The sequence below is a fragment of the Passer domesticus genome, chromosome 2 (assembly GCF_036417665.1).
Source record: "Passer domesticus isolate bPasDom1 chromosome 2, bPasDom1.hap1, whole genome shotgun sequence".
Lineage (NCBI taxonomy): Eukaryota > Metazoa > Chordata > Aves > Passeriformes > Passeridae > Passer > Passer domesticus.
In genome coordinates, this window is record NC_087475.1 from 126,745,252 (window position 1) to 126,767,252 (window position 22,001).

At 45.1% G+C, this 22,001-nt stretch overlaps 1 protein-coding gene across 2 annotated transcripts in view; it reads left to right on the plus strand.

Moving 5' to 3' along the window:
* Positions 1-4,227: 4,227 nt before the first annotated feature.
* The window catches only part of SCAF4 (SR-related CTD associated factor 4), a 29,313-nt gene continuing 11,539 nt past the window's right edge, over positions 4,228-22,001 (plus strand). The window contains exons 1-13 of one of the 2 annotated variants that reach the window (XM_064411169.1): positions 4,228-4,386; positions 11,110-11,193; positions 11,785-11,829; positions 12,230-12,391; positions 14,487-14,622; positions 16,830-16,969; positions 17,472-17,648; positions 17,863-17,963; positions 18,446-18,493; positions 19,581-19,689; positions 20,029-20,196; positions 20,818-20,903; positions 21,566-21,756. In XM_064411169.1, coding sequence (XP_064267239.1) covers positions 4,357-4,386; positions 11,110-11,193; positions 11,785-11,829; positions 12,230-12,391; positions 14,487-14,622; positions 16,830-16,969; positions 17,472-17,648; positions 17,863-17,963; positions 18,446-18,493; positions 19,581-19,689; positions 20,029-20,196; positions 20,818-20,903; positions 21,566-21,756 — 1,477 coding nt within the window. In that variant the 5' untranslated portion in view covers positions 4,228-4,356. The remainder of the gene's footprint in view (positions 4,387-11,109; positions 11,194-11,784; positions 11,830-12,229; positions 12,392-14,486; positions 14,623-16,829; positions 16,970-17,471; positions 17,649-17,862; positions 17,964-18,445; positions 18,494-19,580; positions 19,690-20,028; positions 20,197-20,817; positions 20,904-21,565; positions 21,757-22,001) is intronic. The other variant, XM_064411170.1, reaches the window with a different exon arrangement.

Here is a 22,001-nt window from a genome sequence, read left to right on the forward strand (position 1 = left end):
CCAGTTCTACCAGCCAGTTACTCTCCTGGAACCAGCACCCCTTCAGTCTGCCCCCTGACACACATTAAAACAGGATAAGAGACAGCTCAGCTGAGAAAAGTGGATTAAGTGAACCTTAAAACAAATGGAGAAAGTGGGTTTTAGGCAGAGCAAAGCCGCACAAAAACAAAGCCTAACATCTAAAACCAGTCAATTTTTACAAAGGTTTATTTTTAGAAGTGACCCTGGCAATGCCACAGGATGATTTTTACACTTGAGCACCACTGCTGAAATGTTTGGACTACCAAAAGCCAAGGTTTTATGCAGTCAGGTAACCAATAACAACGTAAATAAATTAGCCACCCCCTTGCCAGATTCAGGCCTCATTTCCCCAAAACACAAAAATGTGTACAAAAGGCATAATTACATGAGCTTCATCTGCTAAATCTTCTGAATAAGATGCTAGGAGGCCTCAGGGTCACTCGGAGCAGAGCACACATCTCCCCAGCCCATGCCAAATGGTCGCTTTCCAAACTGTGAAACGTCAAAAATACACAAAAGCTCCAAGAATCTTCCCAAAATGTTGGCAGGAATGACTTCTGAGGCATGTTCCAATCCCCACGCTGAGCAAAATATCCAAATAAAAGATCTTATTTACAAGCCCATGCATTCAGCATTAATATGTTCCCAGCTGTACTTGCATTATAATAATAATAAAAAATAATTATTAAATACCATCAAGGTATTTTTCCTAGAATCCACTCTAGGCTTCCCTATGTTTTCCTAATATGACCCATATTTGTGGATATGGAGGAATCACAGGAAATCAGAACACAGAAATGCATGTCTTGGGGAAAACAAACAAACAAACAAACAAACAAACAAACAAACACAAAAAACAACAACAACAACAACAAAAAAAAACACAACCAAAAACAAAAACCCCAAAACCAACCAAACAAAAAAACCCCAAAATCAAACCAAACCAACAAACAACACTCCCCAAAACAACAACAAAAACCCCCAGAAAAACCCCCCAAAAACCCCAACCAAAACACCAAAAACCCAACCCAAAACCAAAACCCAACCAGAGCTGAAGCAGTGAGGTTTGCAAATGAAACATTATATATATATATATATATATATATATATAATTTTTAATATATATATTTTTATATATATACATGTATATACATACTTATATATGAATGTGTGTGTGTGTATATATATATATATATATATATATATACACATATATACATATATAAAAATATACACACATATATATAAATACACACAGAAAGCACCAGGAATGGGACTGGATGGGCTCTAAAAGTTCCTCCCAGGCCATTCTGCAGTTTGCTATGATTTAATTCAGCCCTGAATCCCAAAAAATGATCATCCTCTGCAGGAATCCTTGTGCACACCACAAAGGAAAAATCTGCCTGGTGGCCGTGGTGCAGTGTGTGCGTGTGTGGGTGCGTTTATGTGTGTGTGTATATATAAAAATGATGTTTTAAATGAGAAAATGGAACAGGTTTCTGCGTTCTCACCAGGTTTTCTGACTGAAAGGAACACAGGCTGGGGAATTTTGGATGCTGCTTCTGCTGAGAGCACAGCAACAGGTCTGAAAAATATCCTGGAAGTAAAGCAGGGATAAAAACTGGTGCTGTGGGCAGGGACCGTGGCACTGTGTGTAATTACTGACACCACTGTATAATGTAATATAATATAATATAATATAATATAATATAATATAATATAATATAATATAATATAATATAATATAATATAATATAATATAATATAATATAATATAAATTTAATATATAATATATACAATATATATTATATATTGTATATTATATTAATTATATATAATATATATATTATGTATAATGTATAATGTATAATATATAATATATAATTATGTTTTATATATAATATAATTATATAGATAATTAAATATAATATAATATAATATAATATATATTATATTATATTATATTATATTATATTATATTATATTATATATATAATTTAATTATATATATTATATTATATTATATTATATTATATTATATTATATTATATTATATTATATTATATTATATTATATTATATTATATTATTATATAAATGCATTACTGTGTGTCATGCACTGACAGCTCAGTATTAAAAAAAAAAAAAAAAAACCCAGAGGTGCTCAAGCCTTTTTTTAAGTTATTTTTTAATTTTACTTGAGTTTTGAATTTGTTTATATGGAAAGTTTTAGATAATAGGGCTAGAGAATTTTTTAAGGATTTGGTTTATATATATCTATATGTTTTTTTAAAATATTATTTAGGATTTTTTATGTTGGGGTTTATTTTTGGGTTAGGGGTTTTATTAGCTTTTTTAGAAATTTTAGTTTTTATTTTAGAAAATTTGTAGATTGTACAGAAAAAGTTTATTAGAGTAAATATTAGAAAGATTTTTTTAAATATTTAGGGGAATTTAATATTTTTTTAATAGGGATGTAACGGATTGAGAGGAGAAGATGGAAAGTAAAGGTTGAAAAGTTTGATTTTTTTTTTTTTTTTTTTTTTAAATAAATTTGGTGTATAATTACAATTATGAATTATTTATATTTGGAATAGATGTTAGTACTTTTCCAGCGAGAAATAATCTTTATTTTCCTCCCCATCTCTGCAAACTGCCGCTGGGATTATTCTGTTTTTAAAAACAAACCAGTCCCCCCAACACCGGGGGATTTTGTTTGATTTGATTTGTCCTGAGCAGGAAACAGAAGCATTAAAATAAAAGTTCTGGGCTTTGTTCTTCAGCCAGAGAAGTCTGATCAAAGCCTTCTTTCACACACCGGCCCCGGGTTTCTGCTGGCACTGCTCGGACACAGTTTGGGGAGAAAAAATTGTATTTTCCCTCTTTAGTGCGGACATCAGGGCCATCTCCTGGCGGCTGCGGGCACCGGCGGAGCAGCAGAAAATGGGGGAAAAAAAACAAAAAAAGCTTTGAAATTGAAGGTGTGAAGCCTGGCAGGAATTATTTTATTTGCTCCCCAATACCCGGAATGTTTAATAGAAGCCACAGGTCAGGGTTTGGTCGGTGCTTCACCAGAGTAGCAAGGAAATCATCTTTATCATCTCTGATCTTTGGCCTAAGAGATGTCTTCTGCACGGGATTTATATTCCCTCCCTCAAATACAATACAAATATATACATTATATATATATATATATATATATATAAAAAAATGTATGTATGTGTATATATAATGTATGTGTATATATATAAACACACAAATATATATATACATATATTTTTATATATATAAAATATATATATATTTTATACATATATATTTATATATATATTTATTTTTATATATAAAAGTAAAATTTATTTATTTGTGTTTCATTTTTACATATAAATGTAAATTTTTTTTATTTATTTATTTGTGTTTCATTTTTATATATAAAAGTAAAATTTATTTATTTATTTATTTATTTGTGTTTTATTTTTTAATTTTTTTAACCGGCGTATTGCAAGCCCAAAAAATGAAAAAAAAAAGTTAATTAGTCAATAATTCCTCCTCGGGCTTCAGTACCCCGCGCTTACACGCCACAGAAAAGCGCTGACAGGACCCGAAGCTCGGCATTTCACGGCTCAATTTTATTGCACCCACGGGGCTGCCCTAAGGCCGCGCTTCCGAACCGAGCCGGGCCCAACCGGGCCGGGCTTAGCTAAACCGAGCCGAGTTCAGCCGAGAAGAGCCGAGTTCAGCCGAGTTGAGCCGAACGCAGCGAGCGGCTCCGAGTTCGGCCGAGCCGATCTGAGCCGAGTCCGACCGAACCCGTCGAGCCTAGACGAGCCCAGCCGAACCGAGACGGGCCGACCTCACGAGCCCAGCCGAGCTCGCCCGAGTTCACACGAACCGAGCCGAACCGAGACGGTCCGACCTCACGAGCCCAGCCGAGTTCACACGAACCGAGCCGAGCTCAGCCGGGCCCGCTCTGAGGGGCGGACCCGCGGCGCCTGTGGGCCGTGCCGCCACAGCGGTGCCGGTGGCTGAGGGCACCGGCGCCGCCGCCATTCTCTCCCCGCCGCAGCGGGGGCGGCGCCGACATGGCGCCGGCGCGAGCGCGGCGGTCACGTGGCGCCGCCATCGCTGCCGCCCAACGTCTCGCGTGGGCCGGGAGGAGGCCCGGCCGCTCCCGGCGTGCTCCGCGCCCCCGCCCCGTCGCGCGGTCGGCCCGGGCCGCGCGCTGCCCGCGAGCCCCGCCATGGCCGCCGCCATCATGGCCGCGCCCTGAGGGCCCCGACCGGCCCCGCCGCACCGCCCGCCCGCCTCCCGCCGCCCCCCGCCGCCAGCGCCGACATGGAGGCCGTGAACGCCTTCAACCAAGAGGTGGGAGCCGCGGAGCGGGCGGCGGAGCGCGGGCCGCGGCGCGGCGGGCGGGGCGGGGGGGGGGGCGCACACACACACGGCGGCCGCCATGGCGTGCCCGGCTCCCCGCGCTTCCGGGCGGGCCCGGCGCCGCCGCCCGCGGCCTGCGGGGCTGGGCGCTGCCGCGGGGCAAAATGGAGGCGAGCGCGGCCGGGCCGTTGGGCGGGCGCGCCGCGAGGCCCCGCGCGGGCCGGGCCGAGCCGAGCCGAGCCGGGCCGGGCCGGGCCTGCGCGGGGGAGGCGTGGAGCGAGCCCCGGTGCTTCCCTCCGCTCGCTGCGGCCTCGCTTTGCTCCTGCCCGCGGTGGCAGCCGGGGCTCGGCCCCGGTGCCCCGGACCCGGCAGGTCGGGAGGCGTTCGCTCGCCTTCCCTGCCGCGCGGAACGTCCCTCCCTGTCTCCTCCTGGTTTTACTGTGTTTTTTTTTTTTTATTTCTTAGTCAGCCGAGAGGAGTTGGGAGCGAAGAGGGCCGCGGTTGTTTTTTTTTTTTGCATGATATGCAGCAACTCAGTTCGGCCCCTGCTGTGTAAAGTTTTCGACACGTGACTGTAATGTGGTTGTTAATTAGCGTTAGCTGTGCTTGTGGCTCGGTGGGGCAGCGCGGCTCTGCAGACCCTCCGCGCACAGAAAGTCACCTGAGGCCGGGCCAGGCTCGTGCTGGAGGCTGCCCGTGCCTGTTGAACAGAAGCAGGAGCAGTGGCAGCCGCTCCCCGCCATGGGCCGGGGCTGTGCGAGGCTCACTCTCTGCTGGGCTTTGTCACACACGCACCTGGGAGCGCCCTCGTCCCTGCCAGACCTGTGCAAGGTGGACAGCTTGCATGCAGCTCCTGTTAGTGGTTCCTTTGCCAGTGCTTCGGGGGTTTATGCAGCTCTGAAGCAGGGGATGGCAGGGTGCAAAGCCACCTTCCCCAAGAACTAAAACAGCACCCGCGTGCCATTTTGGGTGTTGCTAGGAAGAGGGAGCAGCAGTATTGTGAGTTTCCTGCCTCAGTGTGGTGAGCGGTGGCCGTGGCAGAGCCGTGCTGCAGGCCTGTCAGACAGTGACCCCAGCGCTGGTGCTGCTGGCAGCCCGTGGCCTGGCAACGCCGTGTTTGGATCCTGCCTCCTCCTCTCTATGCAGGAACAGAGAGGGATGCAGTCAGGAATCCCTGCCGTGGGGCTGCTGAAGGGGTGTCAGTCGGCTCTCAGCCCTGGGGGAGAGAAGAGCACTCTCTAAAATCCCTGTTCTGCACTCCTGGTATGCCTGAGTGCTTCCCTGGAGCTGCTGGGGTGCGGAGCAGCACCTGAATCACTTCAGGGGAGCAGCCAGGGAGAATTGTGGTTCTGCCATGGCAAATCCAGCTGCAGTCCGGTGCTGGATTGCCATGGCTGCTGGAGGTGGCACCTGCCAGCTCCTGGCCACTGCCTGGAACAGGAGATGCCACCCTCTCCCTCGGGTGGTCCTGTCACTTGGGGTGTTTGGGAGGGTTTGGGGTTGGTGGCAATTGCTCCCAAACATGGTGGGAGGCAAAAGTTCAAAGTGGGGCTGTAACAGTTCAACGTGGTGTCCTCCATAGCTGTGGGGTTGGTGTCCTCATAGCTGTGGGGTTGGTGTCCCCACGGCTGTGGGGTTGGTGTCCTCACAGCTGTGGGGTTGGTGTCCTCATAGCTGTGGGGTTGGTGTCCCCACGGCTGTGGGGTTGGTGTCCTCACAGCTGTGGGGTTGGTGTCCCCTCTTGGCAGAAGGGCTTGGGGAGGCAGAGAAGTGATCCTGGCTCTGGCAGGGGGTGGGAACTCCTGGGTTACGTAATTTATTGTGGTGCCAGTGCCAATCCTGTTCTTTGGACCTGCATTTTGAACGCAGCTTTGCCAACAAAGGTCCCCTTCCCAGCCCTGGTGTTTCCACAGGAGCACGCAGGGGTTTTGTGTTGGCTGCTTTTTTTCCATGCAGCTGCAGTTTGGGTTCCAGGTGGGGTTTGACAGGTCTGGGGTGGAGTGTGTGCCCTCTGGGGAGTTCAGTTTCACCAGTTAGAATCCGTGAGCTCTTAGGTGTACATGTTATGTTACAGTGATGATACAGTATAAATAAATCACAGAAGGTAGCTGGATAATGGGACAGAACTTCTTAGGGTTTTAAGAAAGCAAGAAACCCTTTTCTTTAAAAAAGAAATTTAAAAATCACACCCCCAAAACACAAGCAAACAAAAAAGCCCCCCCAAACCCACACATCTGCCATATAAATCCTTGGCATGTCTTAGTTTAGGATGCCTGTCTTTTTCTTCACTCTGGAAAACTTGAGGCGTAGTTCACTGGTTGTAAAAGTTAGAAATAAAGATTTTTTTCACAATCTTGCTGCTGGAAGTAGAATAAGTCAACTTTCCTGTTTTGTAATCTTTTATTTGCGTTGAGTAATGCACATCATTCACTTAGTCCCGCGTCTCAGTCATTAATGTGCACCCCTGAAACAATTGGTACCCCACCTAAACGTGCCTGGGGACACAGATGAGAGGAGCTGGGGGCTGCTTATTTAAAGCTGGAGCTGCACGTTCCTTGTGTGCTGTGTGCCCTTCCTTGGGGCGCTGCACCGTTGAGGTTTGCATCCAGCGGGGCTGTTTCCTGCCACTGGCAGGACTTTGTTTGGCCCTCGGTGACAGCCTTCCCCTCCATCCTGAGGAGCTATAAATAGAGCTCAGCAGGATATCCTTCCCAGTGCTTCTCCAGCACTCACTGGAGCTCGGGGTCCCCACTGAGGCTCCACGCGCACAGAAAAGGAAAAGGACACGGTTCCAGTGCCTGGCTGCAGTCTCTCCTCTGCTCTGAACTGGCTTCCAGCAGCACTGGAAGTTGTGGCATTCTGGTGGGGATTCCTGGGAAGAAGCAGTGAGCCAAGCAGCTTTCCAGGAGATGTGCTGGACAGGAGAGCCTGCACTGCTCCCAGATCTGCGTTTCCAGAGCACATGAGTGGAAAACAGAGCTCCATTCTGTGCACTCGCATGATGTCATTTTCATATGAGTGTCTTTGTGGAGATGTTTCTCCCCAGTGGCTCGGGATTTGTGAATGGTCTTTCTGGGCCGCAGAAGTAGCTTAGTTGATGAAGTGCTGTTGAGCTTCATTGCCTGGGGGTCATAGCTGGTCAAAATCAAATCTCACTGTATTTCCCGAAGAATGCAGCCTGACAGCTCTGCATGTTACCTGTTCTCTTACCTTCAGCAGCACCTTACACTCGCTGTGCTTCACAGCTGGTGGTCAAGCATTTCAAACTTGCAGTGATCCTCTGAGATAGATACAGCTTAGCAACAGATCCCTCTCCTTCCCTTGAGGAAGAACGGGGCCTGGAGAGGAAAGCAAGGAAAATGTATAGAGCTGGCAGAATTCCTTTCAGAGGTCTGGTGGTGCGTTAACAATAAAGGTGTTTTGTAAACGAAATAGTGCAGTATCATGTCCTCCACGAGCCCTTTGTTTCTGTGCAGGAACAAGAAACTGCAGCTGGGTCTGTAAGTCACTGGTGGTTGGCTGGGCTGGATGCTGTCTGAGTGCATGAATAAAATACATTCCAAAAGACAGTGGGTGAATGTGGAGCCTGCTTTGGGAAGGGCTGGTGGACACCTAAGGTGTGTTGGGATGGTTGAGGGCGTGTTAGACTGCTCTGGGAACTGGAGAAGGGGAGGTTGGATGAGGTGTCCTGACAATGACCCGGGTGCTTGACACCCACTGATCACTAACCACTGACTGGTTCAGTAGCTCCTGCTCCTCTGTGTGCAGCTGCTGTGCTCTGGGGTGTGTTTAGTGAGTGTACAAAATGGGCTCACAGCTCTTTATTTGTAAATAAAGACACCTTTTTATGGCACAGACACTTGAGCAAGAGGGCAAAGCCAAGGAAGTCAGTTCAAGTCCTAAAAGGTACTTTTACTGTGTTACCTCACTTAAAACAGACTTCAGATCATACATCAGGCTGGGTAAATTTTAAAGTAGCAAAAGTTTTTTACTTCCAAACCCCCTGGTTCTCAAATTTCCATGTAAACTAAACCAGCAAAGGGCATTAATTATAGAATGAGAGAAATTAATAATTTGCTGCTCACAAGGCTGAGAAGTAAAGGCCATCAGCACCCTGTTCCTTGTGCCATTACCTGCACTCGCAGGGCTCCTGGGCTGGAGCAGGGGCAGGCTGGGAGCTGAAGGCCTCTTTTCACTCTGCCAGGTGTGGAGCTCCTGTGTTTCACACTCCCTTTGCATCTGGGGACACTCACTCTGTGCTGCTGTGGTTTAATAGCCTTTTTAGCCTGAAACTGAGCAGGTGAATTTCCTGCCTTTTGCATCCCTGGCTTTATAGAAGCTTCACCGTGTACTTCCATCCTGCTGGGAGGAGCACCCAGAAATATTCTTAAATCCATATTTCGACTTAAATACCCTTTAACACCTCTGCTTCTGTTGTACCAACATCCTGTAAACAGGCAATTAGGGGCAGTAAAAGCAGAAAGTCATTTCTAGCAGGTCTCAGCATTCCAGGCACAGGTTCCTGTTGTGAGGCAGGACTTTGGAAACCTCTCAAGCTGTAAATTTTCTTTGCTTTTGTAACATACTTCTTTTTTTTTTTTCGTAAATAGAGCATAAGTTTTCATGTCCAAGTTGTTCCTTGAGCTGATCATGGTGTCCTTTGAGAAACTGGATGTATTATTGTGAAACAGCCCTCTAAAAATAGTGGCTGGGTGATTGGTTTGGGAAGTGTGGGTGAAAGAAGATCCAGGTCTGATTGAAGGAATGCAACTGGAAATACCTGGCTGTCCCTTCCAACAGGGAGAAGCCACGAGGAACTAGGAAGGGAGCTGAATTTTAGCTGTAGCCATCTCTAAAACATGGTGTTGACACATGTAACTCACTAGAATGACACAAAAATTGACTAAAATAGTTATTTGGTGTTCTGAGATCTTAGGTAATTTCAAAAAGAAGAGCAAAATTCTGAGGTAAAGTTACAGGAGATGGTGGGAGGGGGTGAAAAGATCAGGATAGATAGATAGATATGGACATTCATATATATGTGCCTTATTTCTCCCTGGCAGTTTATGTCCTGCTTGGGATACTTTAAAGACATTTATTTTTATTACTTTGCTGCACTCGTTTCTTGTCACCTTGGGCCCTGCTCTGAGCTCTCCCAATTTCCTTGGGGTCTCTCCTTGTGTTCCTGGAACACAAACATCAAAGCAGTGCTTCCACACCAGCTCCTTTGTTCTTTTTCTGTGGGACTGGATCCTGTCCTGGAGGAACCAGTTGCTTCTTCGTGGGTAAAGGAGGGGATATGGAGTGCCTGTTGTAATGCTCTTTTTCGTCCTCCCCATCTCAGTTTTTGAGCCTTATAGTGGTTTGTTTGTGGGTGTTGGGGTTTGGATTTTCCCCCCTTTCATTACCTCTTCAGACAGATTTTCCTGAGTTTTAATGGTAGCACTGACTTTGTTCATCAAGAGTTTCTGCACTTAATTCTGAAGCACTTAAAACAAAATTTTTTAAAAAACCCATATCAGCTCACAGAGCCCTCTCTCCTTCTGTGTTTTATTTGGCAGTTTTTATTTGTCCATACTGTGATTTCTCAGCAAGCAGTGATGTTAGCTGAAGTATCTCTTACAGCTGAAATGGCTTTAAAACCCCAACGTTCTGGCACAGGAACTTGCATTTTGTGGGGATGAATAATGAAAAGTCACGGTCTTGTGTTGGTGTTGGAAAAGGCGTGTGGCTGCCACTGTCTGCAAGGACAGTTTTTCTTCTGTCCTGTCTCCTGGAATAGGAATCAAATTAAGAAAGTAAATGCAAAATAAGAAAGTAAATTTCCTGCTCTTGGTGTTTTCTAGATGTAAAGCTTCCTTTTGTACAGCTCAAAGCCCTGTTAGCACTTTCCTTTCCTCTGAGTATGTGGCCAATTTTTTATCTCCTTCATTGATTTTTTTTCCTTAACTGAGACAGTGAATAAATCTGTGTAAGTTGGTCACTTCACCAATATCTTGGAACTTTAATTAATAACATAAGAGACAAAGTTTTAAATGACATCTTACTTTCCATTACACTGACAAATGAAGACACTTTGATTCTCTTACTTTGCTGTGTGGCCAATAATGGATGACATTTTTTACTCACATTCAAGGGCTCAATTTTTTCTTTATGATGAAGACAAAAAGGAAATTATGTAACACAAACCATTTTTTTCTGTGATTTGTGAGGAATATTTCAAGGTAAAAACAGTTATGTGTGTGTGTGCTCAGGTTTCTGTGTCCATCTCTGTGTGCAGTTCTGGTTTCCCTCAGTTTCTGAAACGTGGAGCTAATGTTTATTTTCAGTTATGGCCAGTGTCACCTATAAAGATGACACATAACCACTGTATACTTCATATAAACCTCTATAAACTTCATACAATACCTATAACTTCTGCAAAGGTTCTCCTTGGGGAGTGAACTTTTCCCCTGGGAGCCATGTGGAGGGTAAGGCAGCCAAGTGTGCAGAGCAGTTAACTTTCTTTTCTTTGTTTTTACTTTCTTTTTAGCAGTACCCTGGTCAGTGCTGCTTTCCTTGGCTTTGTGAAGCAGCCCCTTCTCCCAGGGCCAGCCAGCAGCGTGGCCATGCACAGTGTGGGGTGGCACTAATCAAATCAGCCACCCGAAATGTTGTTTTTGCTTAATTGCTGAACTTCAGAGTGCGTTTTTAATGTTTGTTTTCTCTGTTTAGCTCTTCTCGCTGATGGAGATGAAACCTCCTATTTCCCGAGCAAAGATGATTCTCATCACAAAAGCTGCCATTAAAGCTATTAAGGTAAAGTACAACAGAACAAAGACGAAACTGTAACAGCAGCAATGTTTTATTATTTCGCTTGTAAGTAAATACTCAGGATTTCCCAACCTCAGCTTCGGGGATGGTTTATTCTAGTTGCTGTTAAGGCTGTTGTCTAGAAACAAGTGGGTGGTGAATATCATCCCTTGGTTTTGGACTGGGAGCAAAATGCCAGCTTGATTTTTTTGAGTCGTTGCTTTTTCATGCTACACCCACTCGAGTGTTGTGATTTTGTGTAATAAAACTAAATATTGCGGGATGCAACTGCGCCTTAACATGTGAAAGCAGTGTGGATTGCAGAGAAAGTAAATCCAGAAAGCTTTCACTAATACTTGGCAAGCTCTGTGCCTTGTGTGCACACTGACACACTTCTGGCTCTGTCTGGGTTTCCCCATGGAATATTTTTCTGTTTGGGAACTTTCTGCTTTTTGGAAAAAAAAAGTCACATTGCATGTGACTGCAATGTTCTGTAGCCTTTCTGAAATGGTAGTAAGCACAAAGAGTTAAAATGCTTCTAAAATTATGTGCCACTGCTGAGGAGATGATAACTGAATGGATGTATTTATTTTCCAGCTCTACAAGCATGTTGTCCAGATTGTGGAGAAGTTTATCAAAAAGGTAAATAATAAAAAAAAAAGAAATGTATTGATATGCTTTGCTAGATATTGCTAATAAGGCTAGTAAATAAGCAGAAAGACTTCTGTTACTTCGGGATTGAGGGAGGAAATTCTGGTTTGTTAGGTTCCACATTGTAGTTTTCCATAATACATTTAGAAGGGGAGGAGAGCAGTAAATTGTGGGATTTCCCACCTTCCCTACACAGCAGCTGGGGGGGAAGCTGGAGGTGCTGAACTTGGAAGGAATCGTCACTAGGACAGCAGACAGTTCCAGAGGATGCATGCTCATGCCTGCCCGGCCGGCAGAGGCAGGGGCTGTGCAGAGCAGTGCCTGAGGCCAGGGCAGCGTGCAGGGGCTCGGGGCTGTCCCCTGGCTCACGTGGCACTCTGTGCTGTTGCAGTGCAAGCCGGAGTACAAGGTGCCAGGCCTGTACGTCATCGACTCCATCGTGCGGCAGTCCCGGCACCAGTTCGGCACCGACAAGGACGTCTTCGGGCCCAGGTTCTCCAAGAACATTACTGCCACATTCCAGTACTTGTATCTGTGTCCCTCTGAAGACAAGGTAGGAGAGCCCTGCACTCATGTTGCTGTGCACTGATGGGTGCTGCCGTGGTGCTTGCCCTCCTGTGGCAGTGGTTCGGGGTTCTCTCTGACCCTGGTGGTGACTGCTGCTGAGGGTTACTTATCAAAGGCAACAGCTAAATGCAAATTCAACTTCAAAATTTATTTATTTATCAGTTTTGTTTTGCCCATGCACACACTTCAGCAGTGCGTGTTAGTGTGCCAAAAGTTCTTCTTGAGGCTCCTTCAGAACTTCCTTTGGAAAGCAGTGTCTGCCACAACACTAAAGCATTGCAGGAGTAGCTATGGTTTTCTGGGCAGAGACTGTTCTGTTCAGAAATGTTTTCTAAGAAAATCATCATGTTGGTTTCTTCAGACTTTTCCAGTCCCATACTTGAGTTTTGTTGGTGCTCTCCACTGTCAGGGCTGGTCTAAGGCCTCATTTTTCTTAGTTCTGCTGTACTTTTTAGTAGAACAGAGGCTCAGAAAGTGGTGTGAGTTCCTGATGGTCCAGAGAAGATGGTTTTTGTGACCTCTGTCAGAACCGTTTTGAGACTCCCAAGAACAGTGTGTTTTAGAAGCTGCCACTTGGTTTCCAGAAAACCTGCTACTCCCTTTCTCCCTGTAAGGGTGAAATCCTCCTTTTCTACCTGACTTCCTCTTTAGCTCTCTAAATAAGCTCCTGAAAGGCTTGGATGCTCTGCAGTTTTCTAATGTGGAACATTTAGACCTTCAGGCATTGAATCTGATATTTAGGAGCTCCTGGGTTTGCTGGCCTGTGAAACAGAGCAGTCCCTTCTCCTTTCTGTTTCTGCATTACCATTTGGTTCATCTGAGTGAGTGAGATTGTCCATCTCCTTCATGGAACTACTTGAAATAGGGAATATTATTATTTAAAACACACTTGCTTTGATGAAGTTCTAGTTCCTAAAAAAAAAAAAAATACCCTGATCTGCAGATTCTCAATAAATGTGGGGGATATCTGAAGAGTATAATGGTACCTTTTTTTTTATTTTTAAACAGCCTTTCTGTAAAATTAATACGTGACTGAAAATGAGAGTATTACATTTACCCATTTTTTGGCCTTTGAATGATTTTCAAGTTTTCTGGAGAGATAGAATACCCAGAGCAAAAAAAAAAAATGTTAACTGTTTTTCAGACCAAAATGTTACTTAAAAATAGACATTTCAAGTTTCTCTGTAATGGATGTTATTTTAGCAAACATTTTGTAAAATTCTTTAATCACTTAGTTAGAGGTGGAATTACATGGGTGTATATAAGTGAGTCACAGTGAAAGAACAGAATCAATTCATTTGAAGGTGCTTAAAGCTTCTGTGTGTGCAAGTGAATGACTAAGTCTGCAGAAAGGACAGCCATACAACTGTGTGTTCTGCCTTCTACCTGCTTGCATGTTCCAGCTGAAGCAGCACAACTACTGAGACATTTTTGTTTGAAGGCTGGGCTGAAGAAGGAAAGGCCAATTTCCAGCTTGTTCTTGGAAGCTGCATTGTTCTTCACGTCAAAAAAAAAAAAAAATAGAGCTTAAAATAACAGCTGACAATCAGAGATTCTAAATTAATCCTGCAGTGATCAGTGAGCATGTTTTTCACTTGCTTTCCTCATCTTTTGGGTAAGGATGGAGATGCAGTTTCTGGCCTCAGCATAGAATTAGGGATAATACCAAGCAAGGAACCCTCAATCTGACTTTAGAGTGTTGTGGTGGCATTTTCTGGCCTAACTCTCTTCTGAAGGCTTTCCAGCTCATCTTCCTTTTCTCTTTTTGGTCACGTGGGCTGCTTGTTTCATCCCTGTGTGGACGTGGGGCTGAAATGATGTCCTGGATTGTACATCACACCTGGATTTCTGACTGGCCAGAAGAGTTTCAGGGAAATGTCACGGCTTGCTTTGACAGTAAAATAAGTTAGCAGTTTTTATCCTTGCCAGTTCAAAGGTGTTGCTGCCCTCTGTGATGACACAGGGTTTGTTAAGTTGGTGTGATTATGTCAAGTGCTGTTCAGACCTGCTCTGCATACAAAGATAAAACGGTGACTTAAGAAAGCTGGATTCAGCATTGGTGCTTCCTTTTGTTTCAACAGAGTAAAATAGTTCGTGTCCTGAACCTCTGGCAGAAAAATGGAGTATTTAAAATTGAAATAATCCAGCCTCTCTTGGATATGGCAGCAGGAACCAGTGCCACTGCACCCATGGCAGAGAATGCTACTAACAATGAAGGTAGGAATGACATTTCAACTTCTGCTCTCAAAGGGCAAATGGAAACAGCTTGTTTGCTTCCAGCACCAAGTGCCTGCTCTTAGTTCCAGCAGTGACATAGCAGTGAAGTCAGCTTTGTCACAGTGAGCAGCCAACTCATTTTAAATAAGTACTGATACTGTACTTCAGAAATTATCAGTGTGTGAATACTGACTTGGGAAATATATTAAATGTTTATCATGTATATATGCATGTGTACATTTATATACAGGTGCCCTCTTAAACAGATACTCTTTCTTCTGTTTGGTTTGGAATATTTTTATGTGATTTCTCAATTTTCTGATTCTGATGTCAATTTAAATGCCAGAATCCAGGTAAGTAAGTGGGATCTTAGATGTTAAATAGTTTCATCTTCCTTTCAGTGATCTTAGTAGCTGAAAGCAGCAGCTGTCAGTGTCTGAGTGTGCAGCCCTGGAAGTCTTGGGCTGGTGTTTCACATGCAGGTTCTCAGAGAGAGCATTTGTGCCTGGGATTTTGCACGGGCTGCTGGCTGGGAAGCACAGACCTGCAGAGCCCAGCAGTGCCAGCCTGCCCACAGTGCCTGCACTGACCTATTTAGTGCCACAGCAAAGCTGGGAGCCAGGTTCCAGGGAATATGCATTCCACAATTCCTTCTTTCTCCAGAGAGCAGCTTTTGGCTCTGCATTCTGTGTTTCACACTGAGCTGTGGTAACCTCCTTATTTACTGTGCTCATGGAGCAGGACTGGGAAAATGGAGCGGAGGGAGTGAGGTGTGGTGAGAGACAGCAAAACAATGAAATCATTCCAGCTGTGTTCAGGGAAGTGTATCCCATTAAAGGGTTTCTGGACCTGGCAGGGCCAGGGAATGCCTTGGCATCCGAGCCTGGGGGCACAATGGTGGCTGTACAGTTGAGTTTTGGGACAGGTGAGGGGCACTGCCTGGCCAGCTCTGTGTCTCCTCAGTAGTGGTGAACAGGTTGGCTGCCTTCTGCAGAGATCTTCAGTGAGGTTATTCAGATGCAACAGAGGGGCTAATTTGGCCCTGCAATAAATATGCTAATGAATAATAATAATAAATATATTAATGCATTATGTGAAGTACAGTCTGTTTCACCCATAAAGACAGAGAGAAATGCAAATTTTCTCCCTTAAGCAAGCATATATCCTGCTGAATGCATTCAGGAAATAATTGGGGAGTTACTTTATATTTAAAAACAACATATACCTTTTTTGCTTTATTTTTCTGTTTCATTTCACTTCTGGGAAAGTATTATTCAACACATTTGCCTGTGCTTGCTGCCTGTCAACACTGGAGTTATTTGAAGTGCAAACAGAGGAAGGGCTTTAAAGGAGCTGCTATTGCAAGGCAAACATGTTTGCTTAGTGTTTCAAACTAAATATTTCTGTCTGTAGAGGTTTATTTTAACTCACTCCTTGTACAGCTTTATTATGTCCATTAAAACAGATCTGGTGAACAATAGTTACTCACAGTATGTAGGAATTGATGGGATTATTGTTAATTTACTTGGTACTGGCAAGATGTTTATTAAAAAAGGTGTTGTAAGGCAGGGAGAATGGGAACACTAATAGCATGTCTTAAATTGTGATCTCACAATTGTGAGTCTTTTCCTGGAAAAATGAGTAAATATAATTTTCCTGGTAGGAGGATTTATCCATCAGCTGCAGGTGTGGCATGTGCACGTGCAAAAGGGACATGTGAACAAACTTTGTCAAAGAAAACTACCTCTGAAGTAATCCTTAAAAACCTTTAATTATTGCCAGACTTCCCTGCAAAGGTTCAGTTACTGGTGGAAAATACTGAGAGAAACTCACTGCTCTTCCAGTGAGCCATGAGGTGTTGATCCAAAAGGATGAGCCCAGGTCTGTGGAAGCAGAGCCACCATGTTCAGGGTATTGAAGCTCACTGCCAATGCTGTTTGAGTGGTGAGAGCTTTCCTAAACCTGCTCAGCTACAGACATGGAGCTGGGAGCTGAAATTCCGTGTGGGACCAGCTTTTCTGTCTCAGTGCAGGTGTGAGCAGTGAGCAAAGCAGTTCACGGCAGAACGAACAGAAAAGGCAGCTGGCGTGCTGCAAGTAGGCCCTTCTGGGATAAATAGGGGGCTGCAGGCAGCAGACACTTGTTGTGGGGAGCAAGAGGGACGTTGTGGAGTCACACAGCCCTTCCTGTGTCCTGCAAACCCCCAGGCTCGCCGCCCCCCCCGGCCAAGGTTCCCTCGGAGCCGCCGCAAGTGACCGCGAACTCGGTGCCCGCCGTGCCACAGCTGCCCAGCTCCGACGCCTTTGCAGCTGTAGCCCAGCTGTTCCAGACAACACAAGGACAGCAGGTAACTGCTCACTGATCCCCTGCAGCTCCTGGGGAAATGAGGGGGAATGCTGGGATTGACAGCCTGGGTTTGAAGCAAAAGCTTCACAAAGGTCTTCAGCGGGATAGAGTATTTAAATTCTTCCATCCAGTAGTTGTGATATTTGATGATACTCAGCTTTATGTCCCTAAGTAATTAGTTATGAATTGACGCAGTAACAGGGTTTCTGGAGCAGGTGGAATATCTTAAAGAAAATGAGGAGTTTTATTGTTCAGTCCATTTAAATGTTTGCTGTGTTGAAGGACCTGAACACTGCAATGTTGGGATCTACTGAACTTTGCCACCAAAGTATTTAAAAAGGGGCTCTTGGTCTTGCTGTAAGTGCTCCACAGTTCAGTCTGGTTGTTGCTGTGTTCATCCCCTGCCACAATCTATATTGACATAAAATTTATGTCCTACAACTCTTTCAATACTTGGTGTTTATATGAGGACATTCACTTCATACTGTCTCACGTTCCTGTAGCTCCAGCAAATCCTGCAGACCTTCCAACAGCCTCAGAAGCCCCAGTCACCGGTCATAGACAACACTGTGATGGCTCAGGTTCAAGCTATTACTGCTCAGCTGAAAACCACAGCAGCACAGCCCCCAGAGCAGAAAGCTGCTTTCACAGCACCTGAGCAGAAAACATCATTTGACAAAGTAAGTCTTGGTTTGCATTTCCTGAAGCTGAAGAAATCTGGTTTTGGACTGTTTTTATTTTGTATTGGAATACAGATTTCTATTTTTCCCCAATTCTAACCCTGTCTTTAGTTGCAGAGCTTACATTGGTTGTAAGAATGCAATAATAAAGGTATTTTGGCTGCCAGTGAGTAAGACACAGAAAAAATAGTTGTCCTCATGTGGTTTCTTTCAGAAGCTGCTAGATCGGTTTGACTACGATGATGAACCAGAAGCTGTGGAAGATGCAAAGAAAGAAGATTCAGCTCCTTCCCCTTCTGTGTCTCAGCCAGCTTTGTAAGTTCTGTGCCACAATAAAACTAAGAAATCTTTGTCCTAAAACGTTTTTTAGGTTAGAAATTAGATTAAAATTCCAAGTTAGTTCAGTTTAACTGCTACACTGTTAACAGGTTTTGGTGGGGTGATTTTTGTGTCTCATTACTTTGGTGAGCTGGTTTTGCCTCATTGGTGGAGGACTGTGTTCTGTAGAGAAAAACTCTACAGAGTTTTGGTTGCAAGATGAGTTCCATGTTTTTACAGTACATCTGAGGGTGTCAGGGCATCACTGGATCAGCTGGATTGCTTTACTGGCTGGGAAAAAGCTGCTATCCCAAACGTTGTGATAGTTTATGGTATTCAAGAGATGAAAATTTGCTTTACAGTTTTATGTTGGCAAACATTCCATCCCCACACAAGCAAGCTCAGGCTCCCGTTTCCCTTTTGCTGTGCATTATGATAAAGTCTGGAATGACATGACCACATCCCAGTTTTTTCCACAGGACCTCTCTCTCATTCAGTGCACAGGCTGGATGGTGCTCAATGCCGGGGTTAGTCCATATTTCTTTTTTCCCTGCTTCAGTACGTGGCCCCATGTCTTACTCTCTGTATCTGCATCTAAACCCTGCTCTCAAAACCAGAACCACTAACTCTGTCATCAGCTTTCTGACTGTGTCTCTCACCTCGAGCACTTTATGTCCACGAGTAGTAGCTCCTTTAAGGGTCTCTGAAGGAAATGGAAAGTATTTGCCTTAGAATGCAGATGGAGCTCTGGAGTGCAGAAAGATGAGGTAGGTCACAGGCACTGCTTGGTCTGCCCAGCTGGAGGCTTGTGGGCATGTTTGTGTTCTGTAGGCAGTGTCTCACAGCTGTGTGAGGTGTCCCTGAGGGTGGCATTCCAGTGTTCCCCGTCTGGGGCACGCAAGCTCAGTAATTCTCTGTAAAATACTGATCTGTCCAGAATCTTCTCAGAATTGTCTTCAGACACTGCAAAGTTCCATTTCCCATCACCAGCAAATTGCTTTATCCCCCTGAAATCCTGCTGAGTTTCTTGCACAGGCTGCATCCTGCAAGCAGGTCCTGTTACCTGCACAGACCTCCAGAATTCCCTGAGCACTGTCCATTCTGTGTGTTGAATCAGGAAGTGATGGGCATCCCTGTAATAATCCTCCTGTGATACCCACCCCCTTCTACTCTGCCCTCTTTCCTCCCAAACCAAAGTGTTTTCTTGCAGCAAAATACAGCCAGTTTCTTTTCCTCGAGGAGAAAAGCATTGCTTCTTTTGTTCCCAAAGGAGGAACTGCAAAGGAAGAGAATGAGCCCAAGGCAGAAAACCTTCCTGAGATGTTTCTGTAGGCTTGAGAACTGCAGCAAGCTCATATATCTGCAGGGGCGAGAGAGGCTCTAACCTTTGTGTAGCATTTCTTTAAATGTGAATGGACTGCTCTTAGAGTGGAGAAAAGATCAGGAAGCCACGCTTTCTTCCTTTTCTTTTTTTGTTGGAAACAGGATCATAGTAAAGATAATTGTTCTGTCTAAAATAACAGCAAGAATGTGTCAATGTGCATAGAAATCTGTAAGATAAAGACAAATCTGTGCGTCTACTGACTTGTCTCACCAAAATATTCCTGGTTTTAGTGGGTTTCCAGGAGAAGGCATGCAGCAGCCAGTATTTCCTCAGCTCCCAAACATGGATCCTTTTCAGCAGCGGATGATGGGAATGCAGCAGGATCCGATGCGGCACCAGGTAACCCCAGGCTTTTCCCTTGTCCCCCTGTTGTGGTTTCCATCCTTTGCTCTTTTCTGTGGTGCAGCAGGAAGGAGGGGATTTTCCTGCTGGTGAAGAGTGAGTGTGGCTTAGCCCTCCATCTTCCCAAAGAAACATTATAAATATTTTTGGTGTCTGTCCTAGTCAGGCTTTGAAGGACAAGATTGTTACTTCTACACCCAAATGCTTGGCCCGCTTCATCTTTCCCCATCTTTTGTTGTGACTTCTGAGCAGACATAAAGCTTTACTTGAGCCTGCTGGGAAAGCAAAGGTAATTCCTTCTCCTAGCTGGAATTCTGTGTTTTTTCTTCTCCCAAGGTGCCGCTTCCTCCGAATGGGCAGATGCCAGGCTTTGGTCTCCTGCCTACCCCCCAGTTCCCACCCATGGCTCAGCCAGTGATGCCTCCAGCAGCACCAGTGCAGCCAACTTTCCAGTCTCCCTTCCCAGTGCAGGCTGAGCCACACCTGCAGAAACCCCACCAGCAGGTGAGCAGCCTTGCAGTGAACAGACCCACTCAGATGCTCTCAAACGTGTCTGTCCCAAATGTGTGTGGATTGTCCTGGAGCAAAGTGTCAGGGTGACCAGGACACAGCTGGCTGTGAGGGGAGACATCCTTGTCCTTGACATCCAGTTGTCTCTGCTCTGCTGGGAGACACTGGAGAGCTCCAGGACTCAGCCCTTTCCTGTCTCCAGCATAATTCAGGCTTAAAGTAGTTCCTTATAACATCTTGGGAAAAACTTGCAGCAGATCTCACTTTGCCTGGGATTTTGATGATGGAGCATGGTCCACTGACTGATCTTAAGGAATAGAATCATACTCTGTGGAGATGCAGGTGTTGCTGAAATGTGGAAAACCAATAATTTGCAAATTGAAAATGGGAATTGTGTAAATTATTTCTATGGTGCCTTTTCAGTGGCTGTGTTAAGTACACACAGAACTGGACCCTGCTAGTGACTGCAGAGTGAAGCTTTTGAGTCACATTACTCTTTAATTTCACACATTTGAATATTCAGTGTATTTCAGTGCTGTTAATTTAGTCTGAGCATAAAAAGAAATAAAATGCTTGTCCTGCTCACCCATAACACCTGTCAATTTCACGTTTTAGGATATGGAAGTGGAACAGCCACCCATTCAGGAGGGAAAACGGCATGTTTCTGACAGTAGGAAATCAAGGTCTAGATCTGCATCAAGGTAAATGAGTGAAAGTTCTTTTTGTGCAGCAATGAAAAGCAGATTAATGAACCTCTGAAGTCATCTCCCTTCTGAGGAAAATATGATATCTGTGCAGTTCTCTCTCACTGGGAGAGAGCGACTTCCATGCCTTTCAGTCCAGAGTAAATTTTAGGGATGCAGAATGTGATAGTTTAATTTGCCTGTGCTCTAAAAACACTTATCTTATGAAAACATTTGTGATCTGTGACTTTGTGTGCCACTGAGTCCATGTGTCACATCCCAGCTGACCGAGCAGATCTGGCTTCACTCTCTGTTTAGTTGCCAGTCATCTTGTTCACAAGCTCCACACGATTTCTCTGAAGGTCTTCCACACCTGGAGTGGGTTAGAACTGGAACACGATGCAGAATACAATTTCAGTGGCAGAATTTATTTATAAATTGTAAAAGCAATAAACACTTGCTTCGTTGACGCGGGTGTGACTTTCCCCGTGTTGAAGTGGACGCAGTTTTGATGATCAACTTCAGGACAAAATTAGTCCATGATGAGAAATGGGAAAGGAGTCAGCTACTGCAGTAATTCACGAGCTTGGACTGATGTGTTCTTTGGGTGCTCTATAACCGAGGCTGCGTGTCCGTGCCGGGCTGCCGGGCGCTGAGCACCGTGGCTCTGGTTCCCACAGGTCCCCCAAGAGGAGACGCTCACGGTCGGGCTCGCGCTCGCGCCGCTCCCGGCACCGCCGCTCCCGCTCGCGCTCCCGCGACCGGCGCCGGCGCTCGCCCAAGTCCCGCTCCCAGGAGCGGCGCGAGCGTGAGCGGGAGAAGGAGCGCCGCTCCAAGGGGCTGCCCCAAATCAAGGCAGAGACTGTCAGCGGTGAGTCCTCTCCTCTCTCCTCTCTCCTCTCTCCTCTCTCCTCTCTCCTCTCTCCTCTCTCCTCTCTCCTCTCTCCTCTCTCCTCTCTCCTCTCTCCTCTCTCCTCTCTCCTCTCTCCTCTTCCTCTTCTCTCTTTCTCCTCTTCTCTCTTTCTTCTGTCCCCACCCCTCTCATTTAGATCACTCTGCACCTTCCTGTAATGCCCAGTATTTTCACCATTTCTGTGTTCCTTGGGTTTAATGCTG